Below are 22,386 nucleotides of genomic sequence, written 5' to 3'. Positions count from 1 at the left end.
TTAAGATCTCACTCCTAGGCATTTTCAACTTAAAGGAGGTCCAGTTGTTCATTGCCCACTTTCCAGGATATTACTTCCAGCCAGCTGTATGCACTCTCCCCACTTGTTCTGCTGAAGTTCTCTCAGTACCTCACTGATCAAATCTTCAAGAAACATTCCAATGGAGTCCTCTTGCTTTGTCAAACAAAGCAGACAGCTGTCAGTGGTTCAGGTGTAGAGAGAAGGATGTCAAAACAGAACCTTAAATGTTCAGAAGCCATCTTATTTCTCAGAACTCTGTCTGACACTGGAGATTAGAAAAAGAGAGAGACTTTTCCTTTTTTTTTGTTGTTGTTTCAGGAAACAGAGTTTCTTTCCTTTTATGTCGACTGCAGAACTCTGCTTTTTCATGTTGAAAAGAATAAGACAGCTAGTTAAATGACCAGGCAATAGCCAAAGTCAGAGCACAGAAAACTGTCAAGGAAAAATTCGCTTTTTGCATGGTGGCTGTCAATGATAACAAATATTGCGATGGTCCAGGATTTGTTAACTAGATGTCAACAACAGGAATAATAAAATTCTCAATTCTATTCACACTTAAATACCCAATAAAATTGGTAAAGTAACTATGAATCTTGTTGACAATCCCTCCACACCCATTGGCAGTCTGCTGCAGTCTTGAATTCCACAAAGAGCAACTGGCAGCTATTAATTTCCCTCCAAATTCTCCTCCCAACACTTCCTTCCCCTCACTACTGCAACCACCAATACAACCGCCCACCCAAGCATTTGTTGCTGTTGTCACTTGAACGCAGCAATTCGGAAGTCAGGTTATAATTTACACAAAGACTTAAAACACTAGCTGCTTAATAGTACAGTCACATTAGACACATGAGAAGGGTCAGGTATGTTTTTTCTTCCTTCATAAGACTTACAACAGTATACAACAGCAACCAACTTTGTTTTTAGCATTATAAACAACTATACATTTTTATTTACATTTAGTATTAGCATGCTGAAAGTAACTCCATACTGACGGAGGCTGATATATTTAAGGACCGCTGTACATGTGTTTTTCAACACAGAACTTGCATGGCAAGAAACATTTATCACATGGAAAATATTAACTATATTTGAAAAGAAAGGGCTCAATCCTGCAACCCTTCATAATTCTCTTGAAGCCACTGAGATTTAACCTTGTAAGGATTGCTCGCATGAGTACGGCTTGCAAAACCAGGCCCCGAGTTGTATAAGGAATTAAAATGAGTATTCCTGATTCGGATGGCTACCTTACTGAGAGATGACACCATTCATGAAATAAGTTCAGTACTACAGGGGCACAGTCACAGTGTAGGAGAACACAAACCAGTTTCTATCATGCTTCAACTCCAGGAGAAACCAGGACAATCCTGATAAAAAATGATGTGACACCTGGACCACAGATGAGAAAATGTAGCTTCTGGTCAGCTTGGGATATGCTATGCCACAAAATAAATAAGATTAAATTGTTAAAATCAGTTGATAAAACTGAATGAAGATCTGGGAAACTGGAATTCTCCTGCAAGTTTCAGCCACAAGCAGATAAAAATCCATGCAATCTGGTAGAATCCCTGTCTGTTAGGGCAGTTGTTCCTGGAATCTTACCCTGAAAAATATTAGCTGCTTCTTGGTAACTTTGTGCCCTATCCTGTGACGTACTGAGCACTCAACTCTCAGTACTGTTGATAGCAGGCTGAGATGCCTTCAGCAGATGGCAGGATTTAGGACTTAAAAAAATAAAAAAAAGAAAAACGTCAGATTGATATAGCAGTCTTGCTAAAGCCTCCTGACATATTACTCTTGCAGTACACATCTAGAACCAGTCCTGTGTGAAGATGAAATGTAAAAAGTATTAATATACTATGTTGACTATTCAAGAGTGCACATGTGGTGGAATAGGTGAATCTACCTCATTGCTTTTTATCTCTGCCCTCTAGTCGGAAAAAGTCTGGGGGAAAAATGAGGAAGTGGGGAGAGAGGGAGGGAGGGAGAGAGAGCAGGGAAAAGTTTGAGGGTCGAGTTGTACACCATTCAAGCAATAGTATAGCATCAATTGCTCCACTATGACATAATTTCAAAACAGTACAAAGCCTTTTCATACTGATTGTTAACTCTACCCTTAGCATCACTGCATTCTGTTGCTGGAGATCTCTTTAATCATTGACCCTCCACAAATCCCAATACTCAGGGTTCATAACTTTAGACATGATTTTCAAATATGAATAGTTGAAAATAATGGCCCTTTAAGATGCCTCAAATTGGGCACCCAAAAATGGAAGCACCTAAAATCAGTAGTCATTGGAAAATCTTGCCTTGACTATATCTCAAAATCCACAGTATGTTCCACATATATAACCTAACAAAACAGCACTGAAACAAACTTAATACAGAAACCTCTGTGTCCTGGTATCACATTGACAAAAACAATCTCTTCTTGGTGTGGTCATCTTTTGCGGTTACACACTGCCATATAAAGATAAAGACAGGCACAGTTACCTAACTACTTTAAAAGAATAAATACAAAACGTGTTTTTCCCTCCTTTAGGATTATTTTTACTCTTGACAATATTTGTTAAAAATATTACATCTGTCTGTAAGAAGATAATATCCTCCCTTGCATAATAGGGAAAAATAAACTCTACAGAACACACAACAGACATTCCAAATTGGCACGTAGGTGCTTTAAAGTGTTAGCATCTTGGAGTTGTAACTGTAGAGGGCTGCCTTTGCCTTCCCACATCCCCCAGACTCATAAAGGGTGGAACTGTATGAATGTTAAAAGACAAGAATACATAAAAACAGTAAATGTTTATTTTCTTAGAAAAAAAGGATTCAAATGATTGTGATCACACTTCCATTTGTGTTCAGAAAAGCCAATACGGTAAGCTTAGTCCTTGATTAAGATACCTATTAAATGAAACTTTTCCCCCTTTAAAATACAAATTTCTGCTCCTGCATCACTTCCAGTATTTGTGTGATAACATGCTTTTAACGGACAATAATTTCTCAACTTCTTCCCAGTAGAGAAACAAGGCCTGTCATGGCAAAACACATCCCATCTCCAAAGGCTGAAATCACCAGTAATACTAAGCACTCCAGCCCATCTGTGGACTGACAAACAGCTTGAGGATTTCTTAGAAGCTTGAATGTTCAGTATGGAAGTTTTGTAAAACACTACCTCATCTGAAAGAAAATAGGCCAGCAACCTTAGTAAAATCAACAGCGTCTTTCAGATTAAATTTAAGGATTTCCTGCATACCTGGACACAGATAAGTGAAAAGTTGCAACAAGTTTTAACTAGCAGCAACAAACACAGTTCCATACGAATTCTTAGCAATATTCCTTATCTGTTGTTTTAAAAAACGCTGTAATTGAATGGAGCATACAACGTGGAAATGATCTTCTTTTGCTATGTAGTGCTGCTCACTCTAGAAGACTTCCAAAAGATTTTGACCAGGTTGTAATCTATTTACACAGTAGTATTCCTGTTTTGATTGGCAGAATTGGCACTATGTGATATCCTCCTCTTCTGAACAGTAATCACGACCCTTTAAAAAGAAACACACACACAAATGAACAATTCAAGAGAGAGAGAATGAAAAGCAAATAAGTAATTGGAAACATTGGATAAGATGACTGAGGTTTACAGGGAAGTACACACACCTTTCATCCACATATCGCAGCGGATTCTATTCACTGATTTACAAAGATAGTTTACACATAGATGCATCTAAATAGATGCAGAGATGTAGATCCACCACTAGAATACAGCAACCTATGGAGTGCAAGGCAGCAGCCATTATAATAGTATAAGCAAAATAAGACAACCATTTTGGGAACAGAAAAATGAAGAGGAATACTTTATCTATTAAAAGCAACAAGGGATTTTTATATGAGCAAAATACATCCATATTGAAATTAAACCAGGACAATGAGATTAATACCCTAAAGCTTGTGAAAAGTTTCAGAGAATCCTTACTGACCAGGTGAGTTACATTTTATGTCTCATCTGAAATATGAGACTTCCAGTAGTACAGTTCCCCTGTTCATCAAGATCACTGATACTTGAGGGGATTCCGCTTAGTATCCTTATTAAACTCTTCAATGTAACTAAAGGCCTGCTGAGCAACACAGACACTTTCCAAGTGGCCAAACTGCACTGCATAGTAGAGACTGCCATTCTATCTCACCCGTATAAATACAGAAAGATTTATAAATGCTATAACACTTCTAATGCCACAAAACTACTCTACATCAACGGCCAGACTGTGCCAAGCCCTGCATGGGTGCACTGAGGATGCAAAGAACCTCACTCAATCGGTGCCACCATGAAGGGGTTAGACACAATGTATTCCCCTTAGTGCAAGGTCTATGCAATGCAGTACCCTCACCACTAAGGTGCCACAAGTACTCCATTTTAAAGTAATTATTGCCTGGTGTGGCAGTCGGCTCAGATGCCTGATCTACTTTTAAAGCATTCTGTCAGCTTTCTGATTCCAATTTGCTTGCATAGGGAACAAACGCACTTGAAAGAGAGGGAGTGAAAGTGCTGGCTGAAATACCAGGGATACTTCCCACATTTCCCTGAAGTGTGATATGTAGATATTTTACACATGATCCCTTAAAGCAACTAGCAGGAGGAGACTTCAGCCGAACATACTAATTGAGTTACAAAGCGAAAACAAGGCCCTATTTGAATTAATATGAACAGCCATCTCAGCACTGCACTGCATCATCACACCAGTGCTTTCACATTAAAAAGCTTCAAATCGCAATATGGATTCATTTCTCAGTTTAACTTCAAATAGAGCAGTGAGGAGGAATGGCCTTGAACAGACCCACCAGCTCTCAAGAAGAAGAGGGGGTAGTCTAGTTTGAAGACAAATAGCAGTTTTATTTACTTAAGTTTGTAATAGGCTCCATCCCTCTCCCCATATCTTTAGGGTGGGATAAAATTGAATTATTTGTAATAAAGGTTTCCACTAAAGACAAACCAGTTAGTAGTTTTCACACAAGTTAGAAGGTTCAGTTAAAGACTAGTTTTTAACCCAGTACTAGACTGAAAACTGCCTGGTCTGTGCCAATATTTTACCTCAAGTGCACCAACTTGAATTAACACCACACTTTTTTTCCCTAATGAAGAAACAACCTAAGACTAAGGCAGGTCTCTGCTATAGAATTCTGTTGGTTGGGGTGTGAAGAGTTGAGATCCATGACCAATTAGGCTGGGGGTGGCAGCAGTGTAGATGTCGCAGTTGTATTGGTAACTTGTTTTGCTTGAGGGGGCTGGAATAAGCCACACCAGCAAAAGCATGGTTTTGCCAGCATAAGATGTATCCACACGAGGAGTGCTTCACTAATACAATATACCGGTAGAGCTACACCGTTATAGTGAGTGCTCCAAGGATAGACATGGCTTAAGGCAATTCAAATGTGACTCTTTGCTTGTACAAACCACACAGGGCTCAGCCTTGCAAAGCACTGAGCACTCTGTTGCAGATGCAGCAAAACACTTCCACACATGCTTAACTTTAAGCAAGTGAGTAGTCCCACTTAACTCAATGGTATTACTCATGTTAAAATTTAGCATGTGCTTAAGTACATTTGCAAGTGTGTAAGCAGTCCTAATGGGCCTAGAAAGGACCCACTGTGCTCAGTGCTTTGCAAAGATCAAGTCCACAGTCAGATAGTTACTTGTTACATTTAAAATGAAAAACGACAGATATACCGGGACGAGGGGGAGTGAGGGAAAGAAAGAGGTGACTCTTCCTTGAAGCTGGTGTGTGTGACAGCCACCCTTCATTCAGGACAAATGCAAGAAGCAGTTATGCTCCTTTTGGAGTAAGATAGATGAAACACTAAGAGCCACCAGCCAAAGTGCCAGGCCACATGCGAGGTTGGTCAGGAGTTGAGCTATACAGGCAGAGGGATTTCACTAGTGTCTGAATGCAAATGCAGAGAGCTGGGTATTGTTTGATGGGGGTGTGTGTGATTGTGAGAGAAGCTGACAGAAAGATCACAGAAGCAGCCAGAGATGATAACAGAAAGCCAAGAGCAGCCAGAGAAGCACCTGCAGTGTTACCCTGGGAGAAAGCTAAGGATATATCTACACAGCAAAGGAAGGTATGATTATAGCACAGGTGGGCTTGCTGCCTGACTACATACCCATGGTCTCCAGCAAGCTTGTACTCAGGTGACTAGCCTGCACTGCCTACCCACACTACGATCACACCTTCATTTGCTGTGTACAAATAGACTGAGACACAGAGTTTTCTGGTCTGAGCATTGGCTAGAAAAGGAGGCTTGGAATAGTTTCCTGACACAATATCTCCTGCTGTTCGATTCCTACTGTACTCAGGGAAACAGAACTTTGTGTGCACTATTTGTAAATACGCTGGATGAAATCCATCTCTCTTTCTAACCGGAACAACCCACAAGACCCTGAATATTGGCTAACTGCTTGGGTCAAAAGGGGTAACATTCTTATAATTATGATAGCCAGTTTAATATAATTAGCAGAAGTTTTAAAATGCTCCCACTAAAGAATATCAAATCAAGTAAAAATATAAGAGGAGGGAAAAAATAGTCCAGGTAATTTCCAGTATACACCACTTTTTTGGCCTCTCAGTTCTTATTTTTCTAGGATCACCTGCACCGCAAAAATACTTTAATACAAGTCTGTGAGTGTAAGGGGAAAAAAGAGATGGCATGCAGCTCTCTTCAACAGCTCACATGCAGGGGATAATAAAAAGTTAGTAGCTGGGTTCCCTTCCCCCCCTTTTTGCTGCATCTTGAAACTGCAAGTATTCTGTATGTTTTATGATATCCTTTATACACAAAAAAACTTCATTCTGTTGTTCTAGATGACAGACTGATAAATTCTCATGGCAGGAATACTGAAGCCTTCTCAGTTAAACGGCTTTTTGTGCAGCTGACAGAGTTCTACACAGAAAAACAAAAAAGGGTATCTAAGGAGACACTGCTTCCACTATCACTCCAAAGTTTGGCACCAGAATCCTTTAGCTTGAACCCAAAGCAAATAAAGGGGAAGGAGGAAGAGGACTGCTGGCCTGATGGGGTGAAATGAATTGCACCAAACAGTCCTTTCTTCTGCTATCACTAAAAGGGCTGGCTCTACACAGTGGCCTCTTTCAGAATAGATCCCAAAGCTGGGAAATATTAAAGTGGTTCTTACGGTGGGAACTCTTTTCATCAATCTGTTTTTGTTTACAGTGTTCATGAAAGGGTGGGAAGAAATTGCTAAGAGGAGGCACAAAATAAATGTACACTGAGTTAATTTTTTCATTTCTTATTCTTGTAAGGTAAATCAATGGATGCATTAAGAGCAATCCACTTTACTAATGAGTTTTAGTCTAAAACTCCTGCACTCACATATGTTTCAGTTAGCAAATTCCTTATTTCTAAAGGCACGCTTTACACACCGTACAAGAGACTGCTTTATGTTGCCGATTGGGTATCATGCCCACAGTTTTACTAATGAGATCTACTGAGTCATTACCATAGAATGACTGTTTGGTGGCCTATGCCAATGGAAGTTGATGGTCTTAAATCCAATTCCCAATGCACAGGTATAAACATCAAAAAACACTGTTGAGAACAGTTCCATTGTGGGCAGTCTTCAGCAGAGAAGACAAAGATTGAATTCTTAGAGAGACCTAGCTTCCCTCGAATCCCAGAGGTGATCCCTCTAGATTGGGGTGAAGCACATTGCTGTAGCACTGTGCAGAAGTCTGCCTTGTAAGTGTGTTTTGTGGAGAGAGGTCTTCAATGTCTAGGGCTGTCAATCTGGCATTTCTTAAGAGCAACAAAGTCACTTATAAAATATTTATTTAAGTGGAAAGGGAACAAAAGATTCACATGTATAAATAAAAGTGTGTGTTCAGAAGATATTAAAAGATTCAACAACAGGATGTTAACTCCTTTTGGAGCAGGGCCGAAGTCAAGTGGCAACAGAAAATGTGTCATTATTTAATCAGTTATATACCAAAATGAGGGAACAAAGGCTTTAAAAATATTGTGGAACTGTAAAATCCTCTACTGCTTCTCTCTAAAATGTTAGGTCTTCAATGAAAAAGTCAGCTCTAGAAATTGTTTACACTCTAAGTTTTCTGAATGAGAGTAGTTACACTGATATAACAAACGTGTAGTGTAGGTATCTCACACTGGTATAAGAAGTGATTTGCCCTAGTCTGCACTAAGGTTTTATATTGATGAAACTACAATTGGTGAAAAAAATCCCCAGCACAGACCAGACATTAGTTGTTAGGTATGTAATTATATCTCATAGCATTGATGTTTTTGCTCTAGGAGGATGTTAAATGTGCCTACAGATTGAGATAGAAACAATAATAATTTATAAATAAAATATTGACTATAATGAAGATAATTTGGTTTCTCATTTTAATTTCTATGCTTCATACTTGTGATGCTAGGGTAAAGCAATCATTTTTCAGAATCTGGTTAAAATAGTAATGATGGCCATTTGTCAGGATTTGTCTTTTACCACCAAACACTTTAATTAGGGCAATTCTGAATATATTCCACTTCCGATCCTTTTTTAAATCATCATTATGATTATATAATAATTGCACTGTGGTAGCACCTATGAACCCCAGATAGGGATCAAGGCCCCATTGTACTAGAAGCACATGCACATCCATAATAAGAAGATAGTCCCTGTTCCAAAAAATTTGCAATCTAAAGCCCCGAGCCTGTAAAGACTTATGGCACATGGTTAACTTTGTACTGTGACTAGTCCTACTGGCGCTAAAGGGATTACTCAGTAAAGATAAACATGTGTCCTAAAACCTTTGTAGGAGCAGGACCCAAGTAAATTTTGGGTTTCTCTTTCCTGTTCAGTTATATGCTGGATTATGGGGGAGCACAGATTGGAATATTTTTTAAGCAGAATATGAAAATTTTTTTCTTCATCACCAGCTCTGAGTGATCTTGATTACCATGTTGTGCTTCACAGCAATTCTTTGTTAATTCAAATATAATTTTGCTCCTTGCATTGCTCCATCACATGCATTTTTACAACCCTGATTCATCTCAGAACAGCATGAGCTGAGGTACCTGCTTCATTATACTGAGTGACACCTGAGGATATTGCATCAAAATTATTCTGCATCAAAACTGTGTGTTTGTACAGGGAGTCTCTGCCTCCTACAAGAATATATCTCTATTTTCCTTGGAGGTTTTACAGTGGGTGCCATTTAAAAAATGGCCATTTAACATCTCAACAATAACACAATGTTGCAGCCAATGCCCATTTCTGTGACAATTTTGAGATCATTTAAATTTCACCCCCAACTCCTCTTCAGGCATATGTTTAAAATTGCTCTGGTTGATTCTGCTGTATTCTCTCTCTAACAAAATTAATCAGCTTCAGAAAACCATCATCTGTCTATAATGACTCTGAGTATTGCTCTTCTTTTTATTCTCTTCTCTTTTGTTGCTTTCCCTATCTTGGGTTTCTGAAGATAATATTTATGCCTTGATTTCTAAGGTCAAGCTAATTACTTGTCCCTCTGACCCAATTCCCTCTAATTTACTCCAGGGGTTCTTTCCTCAGGCTTAACTGATGCTATTATAAATTCTTCACTCTCCAATGGGAAGTTTTTATGTGATTTCAGGCATGCTTTGGTGAGCACTTTTAACAAGTGCTGTCACTGGATTAAGCTATTGTTAACTATCTGCCTCTCATTCTCTCTCACTTCTTCCCTTTGTTTTTGAACTCCTTGTATGTGTGTGTCATATTTAAAGCCTGTGACTACATTCACAGTAGTTCCATGCCAGCATGAAAATTTCATGAGACAGGGACTGCAGCTACTAGCAGCCAGTAGGAGTATTTCTGACCCAACCTTCTCTCAGGCCTTGCTTTTCTGCATCTGCCGACTCCCTATTCCCCTTACTGTTCTTCCTCACTGGCTACTTTATGTATCTAGTATTTGCATCAAGCAGGAACTGAAGCCACTATCTGGTGTACCTGCTCTACGGTGGTCCAACCAGCAGTACCACAGGGCTGAGCAAGTCCCATGGCACTATTGCTTTCTCTAGATTTCTATGCTCACAGCAGGGGAAACCATTGTCATGGAATCCCCTGAACTCTGTTTACTAAATAGTTAAAATTAACTTCAACTGCATGAGCTGAGGGATTTTTTTCATTCTGCTGCTCTACTAAAAAAGCACCACTAGAATTGCTTAATGATCTGTTGTCAGTTAAACTGTTTCCAGTACTATGGATCATTCAACACTATTTCAGTGCTGATCATCCTGAAGTTTCCACATGGCTTAATGCTTGTTTGATTTCCACTGTATACCTTTCATTTTTTTCTGAATCAAGGACCAAATTCTGGTGCCACTGAAGTTACTGGCAAAACTCCCATTGAACCTAGTGAGACCCAGGATGCAGCCACAACAAATGGCTCAGGCTTTTGATGGTATGCTCTAAATGTGTTGATATAACTCAGAATTCAGTACTGGGTCCTTTGCTTTCTTCATTTAATATTTACTTACTCCTCGGGTGTTCTGAGTCAGATGGTTTTCATCATCATAACTACACTGATATCCATTTCTATGATTCCTCTTCAGTCTTTTCTACCAAGGACAGATACTCAGAGAAATAACAGATGTCTCCATCTGGATGCCTCACAATGGTGGGTTTTTTTTAAATTATATAGATATATATTTTACACTGAGCTCCAACAGACACTTTTGTTGTTGGGAATGACAGTCTGTGCTCTACCTTTGGGTCACATTTTGTGGAAGTTAATTCAGCTCTACTGTCCCAGTACCAAGTATAGCTCTATTGTCCTAGTGTTCCCCCAGGATCTTGGGTATTGGTTTTTTGACATTGACTCTTCCCACATTCCATCTTATACTGGTTCTCTAAGTTATCTCTCACTGCCATTTGTTTGACCTCAGGGATTGACAAATATTTCATACTTTCAGCTGTTAAAACATCAGTCCTTGCTCTTGTAATTTCATGTTTGGATTGCAGCATTACTGTTTTAACCAGTCTTCCTACTCATTCAGTTGTCATCTTCTTTCTTCTCCCCACGCAGTTTAAAATACATGTTTAACTTCCTCCATTCTTCATAGTGTTCACATTATAACATCTGGGTTATTTACTCAACTGCATTAGCTGACCAACAGCCTTAGGGGTTTACATTTAAGTTCAGAGGTATTATCTTATTTAAAATTATTCACTTTATAGGTTCGATTAGCAGTCTTAGATAATTCCAATCTCCATCCCTGTCTCCACTACAAATACAAGGGTTTCTGGGGATGCAGTTACATCATGACTTAGTTTTGTAGTGGAGATGGAACTTTCACTGCATTTTGTAACAAGACTGACTGCCCTGCACCTTTAAGCGGGGGTGGAGTCAGCTACTGCAAAAGGGGGGTGGGGGTGGAGTCAGCTACTGCAAAACGGTCAGCGTGGTCGCTGACTCATCCCCTGGGAATGAGAGGTTTAAAAGGGGCAGCCCTGTGCCTTAGCCCTCCCTTTTGCACAGAGCAGGCTAGAAAAGGTTTACAGTGACAGATAAATGGCTTGGAAAAGGACTTAAAAAGAGGTGTTCAGTGAAGGAGTGAAAGGGTGGGGGCGTTTGGGGATTCCTATGATTGGGAGCCAACCCCCATTATTATAGCCCACCATAACCCTCCTATGGGCCAATCCCAGTGCCTCCTCCCAGTTCAATTTCGTGGCATGCTGGTCCACTTCAAACATAGTCAAGTAATTCACTCAGTATTTTTCAAATCAGATTTATAACATTTTTTTCAGTTTCTTTTAATTGCATGTTTTATTATTGTCCTGTATTTTCCTTTAAAATGGACTGAAAGTGCTATATAACAAAACCAATCTTTTTTTTCCATCATCTTATTTTCCCATCCATTTTGCATTGTTGGCAGATACTCAGAAAACTACATTTCTGACAAATATTTACTAAAAACAAAAGGTCTTTTAAAGAAGAGTAAAAATTGAAAGAGCATTTCCTCAGACCAATGAACTCCTCAAAAACACAAATATAGGGTTCCGCTGTACAGTAATCCCTGCCAGTCTTCTTGAGTTGTCACTGGTTTGAAAAGCAAGAGAGAATCTTCTTTATTCAGTTTTACCAAATAAAATTGTAACTTCTGTCCTATAAATGATTTCCTGGCCCTTGGGATAATAAATTACTATCAGGAGCACTGGAGACATCCATAAAGGTATGAGAAGATGATTCTGCCCATCAGAGAGAACAAAGAGTCAACAACCCCCTTCTAAGTTCTTTGTCTGGTGAATTGTGTCTATTGTTCTCCTGAAACAAATCCATCAAATGAAGAACAACATGAACCCACACACAGACAAATTCATTGGAATGAGTTCACTCTGTAGGGAAGATACTGTAGTAAAGGACATTTTAAAAGGTGTATCTACTGTTTAACTGCCAAATTTTAATATTATGAAGGATCATAAACTACAAGCAATACGTGTTTAAATATTTATTAGGTCAACATGCTTATCAGGGCTAGAAGCAGCTGCAATGTGGATGAACAGGACAGTTTATTTTTCAATCCTTGATGGGGTATGTCACAGATTAAAATAAAACCATGCTCCTTGTTTGATTAAATATTCAGGAAACAGTAGAGTACTGAGATGATAAAGCACTTATAATGAACCTATAAACACTACTTTGTTCAGAGAACTCTTCTGTCAAATAGTCCAGTCACAAAAATTGCACCTTTTCTGGTGTAACGCTTTACCTGTCATCTTTCCAAATCAGAAGATTAAAGAGCCAGACTTCAGGCTGGACTATTGCATTTAAGGAAATAATCCTCCAACTAAATTAAAAAAAAAAAAGTGTAGAATTGTCACAGTGGAATCATTTGGCGTAAAGGGAGCACAGAGTTAATTCTACTCAGCTGAAAGTACCTTATGTTGCTTCTCTCAAGGCCAAACCTTTTTTTCCCCTTCCAAATTAACAATTCAGCTCTAAGAATTTAAAAAAGGCTCTTTAATACACAATAATGTCTATTTCAGGGATCAGCAACCTTTCAGAAGTGGTGTGCCGAGTCTTCATTTATTTACTCTAATTTAAGGTTTCACGTGCCAGTAATACATTTTAACATTTTTAGAAGGTCTCTTTCTATAAGTCTATAGTATATAACTAAACTATTGTTGTATGTAAAGTAAATAAGGTTTTTAAAATGTTTAAGACGCTTCATTTAAGATTAAATTAAAATGCAGAGCCCTGGGGACCGGTGACCAGGACCCGGGCAGTGTGAGTGCCACTGAAAATCAGCTCATGTGCTGCGTTTGGCACACGTGCCATTGGTTGCCTACCCCTGGTCTATTTGTTGGTGTCTCATAGAGTGAAATAGTTGCAGTTCCTCTAAATTTTCCCTTTCACCAAAATAAAATGTGATTTTTCATGGAATAAAGAACACATTAGTTGCCTGAGACAAATATGTGATTTGCTTAGTTAGGCATGTAGCCAGTTTTCAAAAGTACTGTGATCACTGGCAGAAATGGCAGAAGCTCACAATCAACCAATATGCCAGTTCTTGTAAAAAACTCACAGAATCTGTTTTCCATATATGAAAAGTTGCAGAGCAAAAACTGGTGTCTGGAGAGCTGTATTCAGTACCCTCCCATTCTCTAACACATCACCACAATTTTTAAGTATACTTAATTCTGTTTCAGCGGGCTTCTGAAAGTAGAAAGATTATATTATATGATACACCTCACCCCAAATTAAGCCTAAAATGCGCATTCATGAGAGAGTATCAGCTAGTGATTATAGCAGGGGAAAGGGAGAGAGGACTTCTGGCTCCTAAACTTGTCACTGACCTGCTGAGTGTCCTGGATAAGTCATTTAGCTTCTAATGCCTCAGTTTCCTACTAGTAGTAATACATTACAGGGATGCGGTGAGGTTTCGTTAATAAAGGTGTGTAAAGTGCTCTGAGATTCTCAAATGAAAGTTGCTATAAAAATATTCTTTGAGATTTGCAAAACAGGCTAGGAGGATTAATGTGCCTAAATCTCCTACACTGCTCTGAAAAATCTCTAGTATTGTTATCTCTATTCAGTGCAGGTCTGTTGCAGAGATGCTCATATCTGCAGTCTGTATTCATGGCTTTTTGCAAGGCTGGTTAATTTGAAAAGGCCCGTCAATAAATAAACTGAGACTATCAGCATTATTTCAAGAAAAATCTGTAAATGATGGTTGATAATTCTGACAGTAGGATTAAATTTCAAATCCCCCCCTGCAAAAAAAGATGAAACAAAACTTCAATACCAGAGGGTATAAAAATCATAGGAGGTTTAAAAACCTGCTTTGCAATTCTGTTTATTAATTGATCCAAGCCCTCCCTTAATGCTTGGGCTAACTTTAATTTGCCATTCATGATGGGTTTGGATACCTTTCCAAAATTAGGTTTCCTTCCCACGCTGTTCTCACTCTGTAACCTCTTGCCCTGCCACTTTCTCATCTCTCCTGCACACAAAAGCGTCATTGAGACAACTAACCCCCAATACTGGTTTATGCCAACAAGTGGCTGCTTTAAGTTGAAACTGATGTATCATCTAGGACTGGTAAAGCATGGAATATTAAATATACTGTGGCTGATTTCCTCCTTCTATGTGGCTAGGATGCCCGTATGTCAGTCATATATTGTACTCTGTAGTTATCACACAAAAACATTTATTTATTTGATTCTTACCTTTTCAATTTTCTCATCTAGCATTCTGAAGAATTCCTGTTGGCTTTCAGAGATGTGCATGCTGAAAGACATGAGGGAAGAGTGTCTATGTAGGCACAGATTTATCTATTTTCAAATTAATACAGTATTCCAAAATTATTTAGAGATCCAATCTCAGACTCAGGATTACCACTTGGAAAGAGATGCACTTGCTGCTTATGCCAAAAATGACAGTAACATCAAATATCATATATAACACTGGAAACCTCCCTACTCCAAAGCTGTATATGATTCTGTCAGAAGCTGTCTAAGGGCCCAGTGAGAGTACTGAGTGAGAGTTCTTTAGATCAGATGAAACTCCCATTAACTGATAGCAAGTTTTGCCTATCCAAGGAGTGGAGGATTTGGCTCAATGTATGCCTGTTATTCCCAGGAATGCTATTAGGAATTGTGTGCATATCAAGAGGAGAATGAACTCCTTCAGCATCTTTTCTTTTTGTTAGACAGACTGCAGGAACTTAATATTCAGCTACATACTCCAGAGGCGGAGGCTGAGCTAGCCAAGTATTGACAGACCCCTCTGTGTTGAAACTGAAGATTTCTAAGATTGCAGAGTGCATCATCACACTAATCAGAGGCCTACAATGTGAAACTAAAGCCCATTTTATAACCTTACCCTGAAAGGTCCTTTTGTAGAGCACAGTCTTACCACAGTCAAGCTCCATGTTAAATAGTCAGGAATCTGTTGCACAACTCTTTTTTTTTTTTTATCCCGAGACGGGGGTTTCACTGCTCTGACACTCAGATCATTTACTTCCATTAACTCTGCAGCACCAGGAGGCTCACATTTTAGTGAAACTGTGTTTTGCATTAGTGTGCAGCATTGGAAAATACTATTATTAGTTATCTGTAAAGCGCTGACAGCGTGCTTGTATGGAACAAGACACAAAAGACAACAGACAGGTCTTGCCCCAAGGGGAGCTTACAATCTAAAAATACAGAAAGGTCAGACACAAAAAAAGGACAGGGACATTCAGAGGATGGTGCTTAGAAGGTCTTTTAAAAACAACAACAATCCATAAACTTCATGAAAAAACTTGTACAGATTCAGAGAAACATCATCTTCCTTTCCAAAAGCAAACAGATGGACATCATATCAACAGGACTAAAGGTAAAAAATCCATTACAATCTACATATCACACAGACTATGCTGAGAGATTGTGCCACACACTCTCAAAGAAACTGCAAAACCACCTGATCAACATCCTATACAGCAAACAGGGAAAGATTAAGAATGAGCTCTCAAAACTGGATACTCTCATAAAAAACCAACCTTCCACACAAACTTCCTCATGGATAGTTTTTACAAAAACTAGACAAGCCATTTACAACACAAACTTTGCTTTTCTACAAAAGAAAAAGGACACTAAACTATCTAAACTGCTACATTCCACAAGGAGCCACAACAGTAGTTCCCTTAACCCACCCAACAATATTGTTAATCCTTCCAGCTATATTCTTAGCCCGGCAGAAGAGTCTGTCCTATCTTGGGGCCTCTCCTTTTGTCCCTCCAGGCCCACAAACATGATACAGTTCTGTGGTGACCTAGAATCCTACTTTCGACGTCTCTGACTCAAAGAATATTTCCAACACACCTCTGAACAACATACTAACCCATAGAATCCTTCCTACCACCACTACAAAAAGAAGGATTCTGCGTGGACTCCTCCTGAAGGTCGAAACAGACTGGACTTCTCCATAGATTGCTTCCGTCGATGTGCACGGGCTGAAATTGTGGAAAACTAGCATCACTTGCCCATAACTTCAGCCATGCTAAACACAACGCCATCAACAGCTTCAGGAAAAACTTTGATATCATAATAAAAAAGGCTGACAAAGGAGGTGCTGTCGTCATCATGAATAAGTTGGAATATGAACAAGAGGCTGCTAGGCAGCTCTCTAACTCCACATTCTACTGGCCATTATCCTCTGATCCCACTGAGGATTACCAAAAGAAACTGCACCATCTGCTCAAGAAACTCCCTGAAAAAGCACAGGAACAGATCTGTGCAGACACATGAACCTAGAACCCCTAGAACCCCGACCAGGGGTATTCTATCTGCTTCCCAAGATCCGTAAACCTGGGAATCCTGGACGCCCCATCATCTCAGGGATTGGCACCCTGACAGCAGGATTGTCTGGCTGTGGACTCTCTCCTCAGGCCCTACGCTACCAGCACTCCCAGTTATCTTCGAGACACCACTGACTTCCTGAGGAAACTACAATCCATCGGAAAACACCATCCTGGCCGCTATGGATGTAGAAGCCCTCTACACCAATATTCCACAGAAAGATGGAGTACAAGCCATCAGGAACAGTATCCCCGATAATGTCACGGCAAACCTGGTGGCTGAACTTTGTGACTTTGTCCTCACCCATAACTATTTCACATTTGGGGACAATGTATACCTTCAAACCAGCAGCACTGCTATAGGTACCCGCATGGCTCCACAGTATGCCAACATTTTTATGGCTGACTTAGAACAATGCTTCCTTAGCTCTCGTCCCCTAACGCCCTTACTCTACTTGCGCTACTTTGATGACATTTTCATCATCTGGACCCATGGAAAAGAAGCCGTTGAGGAATTGCACCATGATTTCAACAATTTCCATCCCACCATCAACCTCGGCCTAGACCAATCCACAAAAGCGGTCCATTTCCTGGACACTACTGTACTAATAAGCGATGATCACATAAACACCATCCTACACCAGAAACCTACTGACTGCTATACTTACCTACATGCCTCCAGCTTCCATCCAGGACACGCCACATGATCTATTGTCTACAGTCAAGCTCTAAGATACAACTGCATTTGCTCCAATCCCTCAGACAGAGACAAACACCTACAAGATCTCTATCAAGCACTCTTAAAACTACAATACCCACCTGCTGAAGTGAAAAAACAGATTGACAGAGCCAGAAGAGTACCCAGAAGTCACCTACTACAGGACAGGCCCAACAAAGAAAATAACAGAACACCACTAGCTGTCACCTTCAGCCCCCAACTAAATCCTCTCCAGTGCATCATCAAAGATTTAAAACCTATCCTGAAAAATGATCCCTCACTCTCACAGATCTTGGGAGACAGACCAGTCCTTGCTTACAGACAGCCCCCCAACATGAAGCAAATACTCTCCAGCAACCACACAACAAACACACTAACCCAAGAACCTATCCTTGCAACAAAGCCCGATGCCAGCTCTGTCCACATAGTTATTCAAGTGACACCATCATAGGACCTAATCACATTAGCCACGCCATCAGGGCCTCATTCACCTGCACATCTACCAATGTGATATACGTCATCATGTGCCAGAAATGCCCCTCTGCTATGTACATTGGCCAAACCGTACAGTCTTTACGCAAAAGAATAAATGGACACAAATCTGACAACAGGAATCATAACATTCAAAAACCGGTAGGAGAACACTTCAATCTCTTTGGCCACTCAGTAAAAGACTTAAGGGTGGCAATTTTGCAAAAGAAAAGCTTCAAAAACAGACTCCAATGAGAAACTGCTGAGCTTGAATTAATATGCAAACTAGATACCATTAACTTGGGTTTGAATATAGACTGGGAGTGGCTGGGTCATTACACATATTGAATCTATTTCCCTAAAGTTAAGTATCCTCACACCTTCTTGTCAACTGTCTAAATGGCAGGTTTCAGAGTAGAAGCCGTGTTAGTCTGTATCTGCAAAAAGAACAGGAATACTTGGGGCACGTTAGAGACGAACAAATTTATTAGAGCATAAGCTTTTGTGGGCTACAGCCCACTTCATCAGATGCATAGAAGGGCCATCTTGACTATCACTACAAAAGTTTTTTTTCTCCTGCTGATTATAGCTCATCTTAACTAATTAGCCTCTCACAGTTTGTGTGGCAACTTCCAACTTATCTGTATGTATATATCTTTCTTCTTGAAGTGGATCATGAAAGCTTATGCTCTAATAAATTTGTTAGTCTCTAAGGTGCCACAAGTACTCCTGTTCTTTTAACAACAAAGTATTGGGTGATGAGAGCATTTTTAGTGATGTGGGTAGCCTATTTGTAGCGCTCACAGGAAAGTGAGTTTTCAGGTGGGATTTGAATGAAAAGAAGGTCTGGTGGGGTGTCTGGCACATTAGCATAGGGCAGGAATGCCAGGTATTGAACAAAGCATAAAGGAAGAGTGAGAAATGGAAAAGGGGTGCAGATCTTAACGACGGTATCAGACAGTTAAAGAGAAACTGGAGTTTGATAATGCCACTATTTAAATAATATGAAAAGCTGATTCGGCTTGTTAAATTCAACTCCCAGATTGTCCCGAGGTTTGACTTTTTCAGTATGATCCTTTGAGCTGTAACAAGTTAATATCCCACTCAAATCCCAATGACATGGTCTAACAAAGCCATGCGTGTATGCCGTATCTGCTATCAGGATGAGCATATACAGTGCTCTGCTCATGCTGGGACCTTGAATGAAAAATACGTTTGAAAGGGAAGTTCTTAGAGGGAAAGCTGGAAGTTAAATTACAATCTAAGTCAATTTATTAATCAAGAATAAAAAGAAAAGGAGTACTTGTGGCACCTTAGAGACTAACCAATTTATTTGAGCATGAGCTTTTGTGAGCTACAGCTCACTTCATCGGATGCATACCGTGGAAACTGCAGCAGACTTTATATACACACAGAGAATATGAAACAATACCTCCTCCCACCCCACTGTCCTGCTGGTAGTAGCTTATCTAAAGTGATCATCAAGTTGGGCCATTTCCAGCACAAATCCAGGTTTTCTCACCCTCCACCCCCCCCCACACACAAATTCACTCTCCTGCTGGTAATAGCCCATCCAAAGTGACAACTCTCTACACAATGTGCATGATAATCAAGTTGGGCCATTTCCTGCACAAATCCAGGTTCTCTCACCCCCTCACCCCCCTCCAAAAAACACACACAAACTCACTATCCTGCTGGTAATAGCTCATCCAAAGTGACCACTCTCCCTACAATGTGCATGATAATCAAGGTGGGCCTTGATTATCATGCACATTATCTCCTGCAGGAGAGTGAGTTTGTGTGTGTATGGGGGTGGGGGGGTGAGAAAACCTGAATTTGTGCTGGAAATGGCCCACGTTGATTATCATGCACATTGTAGGGAGAGTGGTCACTTTGGATGAGCTATTACCAGCAGGATAGTGAGTTTGTGTGTGTGTTTTTTGGAGGGGGGTGAGGGAGTGAGAGAACCTGGATTTGTGCAGGAAATGGCCCAACTTGATTATCATGCACATTGTGTAGAGAGTTGTCACTTTGGATGGGCTATTACCAGCAGGAGAGTGAATTTGTGTGTGTGGGGGGGTGGAGGGTGAGAAAACCTGGATTTGTGCTGGAAATGGCCCAACTTGATGATCACTTTAGATAAGCTACTACCAGCAGGACAGTGGGGTGGGAGGAGGTATTGTTTCATATTCTCTGTGTGTATATAAAGTCTGCTGCAGTTTCCACGGTATGCATCCGATGAAGTGAGCTGTAGCTCACAAAAGCTCATGCTCAAATAAATTGGTTAGTCTCTAAGGTGCCACAAGTACTCCTTTTCTTTTTGCGAATACAGACTAACACGGCTGTTACTCTGAAACTTAATCAAGAATGAATTTTAAAGAGTGGATTTAAAAAAGTGAATATAATCGAAGTTTTAAAACCAAAGAAAACAGTTTGTTCATGTCATTACTTCAAATCTGCTTTCTATAACTATTAGGCTTACTACTTTGCCAACCAGTTTTCAGTAAGGGCATATATAGGTCACAAACTAATTTCTCTATTTGAGGTACAGCACACACAGTGTGTTGGTGTGGACAGAAACATAACTCTGATACATCATTTATAAGATAACGTAGCAATTTAGCTCCAGCAGATAACCCAACTGACGTGCAAAGTATGATAGAGACAACCAGAATGAGCAAACACCCACGACAGCCTAGTTATACTACATTTTCTTAGGAGGAAAGAGCATTTGAAATTCACGTCTGCCTCCACAACTCTCAGAGTGCCAGCTTCCAACACAATAAGAAGAGACTTTCAGGGCCTACCAAAGATGTAATTTTCAGGACGACTATTTAATTACAGGAAAAAAATTATCTACTGCTATGTGGGTAAAAAGATCATTCAAAATAGTTTATTAGAATACTTCTATCATTAAAAGTCTGTATGAACTGTCACTGTAATAAACCATTATCTTCAGAAGTGCATAACTTGGCAGTAAAATTGCCCTCGTGTTGGAGATGCAATACAGAAAATGCTGACATAATAGATACTCTCTGGAATGGTGTAAAATTACAATAATACTGGGAATATATATAGCAAAGAATGAATGAACTACTGGAAGAGAATGAAAACTACCCAAGGATCTAAGATGGTACTCTTGGGTATACCTCTTCAAGAAAATCCTTTTGACAAAAGGAAATGTCTGGATAATCTTTTTTCTTGTGATATTTTATGTGTTAGACAGCAAGGGAAATCTGAAACTATCCTGATGTGAATGCATTTTATAAATTCCATAGTGTGCCACCAGTTAGGAATGAGTTGATAGAGGGAGAAATAATGTTTTACAAAAATCTGGATTCCATGGCTAGATACAATAGTACAAAATAGATTATTTCTTTCATTATACTTCCTAAGGTCCCCATCCTGAGATTTATGCACATGAGAAGTTCCAGTTACTTGATGGGATTAATCACACATGTAGAAGATAAATGTCTGAGCAAGTCTTCGCAAGATCTGGGCTTTAACTTGTAAAATCCAAGTTCTGCTAGATGTAGCAGGAATCTCCAAGATTGTACTTGTACATTTAATTCAACAAATAATTTTAAAAAATCTTCAATTTATGTTTCAATTTATAACATTTGGTCCAAGTTGGGCTTTTTTTAAAAACAAACATTTTACAAAAAGTATTTAACTATTTTTGAATATTCAAGTGGAACAGCCCTCTCCATCCAATACACAAACACCCGATTGTAATCAAAAATTGGATATTTTAAGGTTTTACTTCTGCTTCTAAATCTATAAATTTAAAAAAACAAAAACAAAAAACTGATATTTAACAAGTGATCAGCTAATATGTTGGTACCCAGACCTGAAAAGATGTCTGTGTAAATGTATACATAAATTCAGTGGAAATAATTCTGTAAGTAAAGCCAGTCAGTGGGTAAGTGTTGGCAAGATCTGGTCATGTTGGATAAATAGTGCAGGTTTTACAGAACAGCCTAATGTTATAAGAGATAACAGTATATTTATTTTTGTAGAAAGACAACAGAACTTGTTTATTATCTTATCTAGTTACACTTCTTTTGGTAAGTCTGGTTTCTGTAGGAACTTTTTAAACTCCTCCTTGAAAACAAAAAGGATCAACCAAATTACACAGAAAATAAATCTGTAATCTCTTCCTGCCTCAGATGCAGCTGAACAGATGGCTGACTAAAGTAATTTTTTTCCTTTAACCCCATCTGATAGCCACCAGCTAGCAGTGGCAGCCAGAGAGGAAGAGCTACATTGTGCTCCTGTACCCAAGCGTGTCTTTACATCCACGAGCCTGCTTTGAGTGAAGTAAAATTCTGCAGTAC

At 39.5% G+C, this 22,386-nt stretch overlaps 1 protein-coding gene across 4 annotated transcripts in view; it reads right to left on the bottom strand.

Moving 5' to 3' along the window:
• Window positions 1–2,807: 2,807 nt before the first annotated feature.
• The window catches only part of C8H1orf21 (chromosome 8 C1orf21 homolog), a 201,628-nt gene continuing 182,049 nt past the window's right edge, over window positions 2,808–22,386 (bottom strand). For all 4 annotated transcript variants that reach the window (XM_048861556.2, XM_048861553.2, XM_075131533.1 and 1 more), the window contains 2 exons: window positions 14,750–14,810; window positions 2,808–3,566 (listed from right to left, as the gene is read on the bottom strand). In XM_048861556.2, coding sequence (XP_048717513.1) covers window positions 3,528–3,566; window positions 14,750–14,810 — 100 coding nt within the window. In that variant the 3' untranslated portion in view covers window positions 2,808–3,527. The remainder of the gene's footprint in view (window positions 3,567–14,749; window positions 14,811–22,386) is intronic.

This window comes from Caretta caretta, chromosome 8 (assembly GCF_965140235.1).
Source record: "Caretta caretta isolate rCarCar2 chromosome 8, rCarCar1.hap1, whole genome shotgun sequence".
Taxonomy (NCBI): domain Eukaryota; kingdom Metazoa; phylum Chordata; order Testudines; family Cheloniidae; genus Caretta; species Caretta caretta.
Note: the sequence above shows the minus strand (reverse complement) of the source record. Positions and strands in the feature narration are given on the sequence as shown.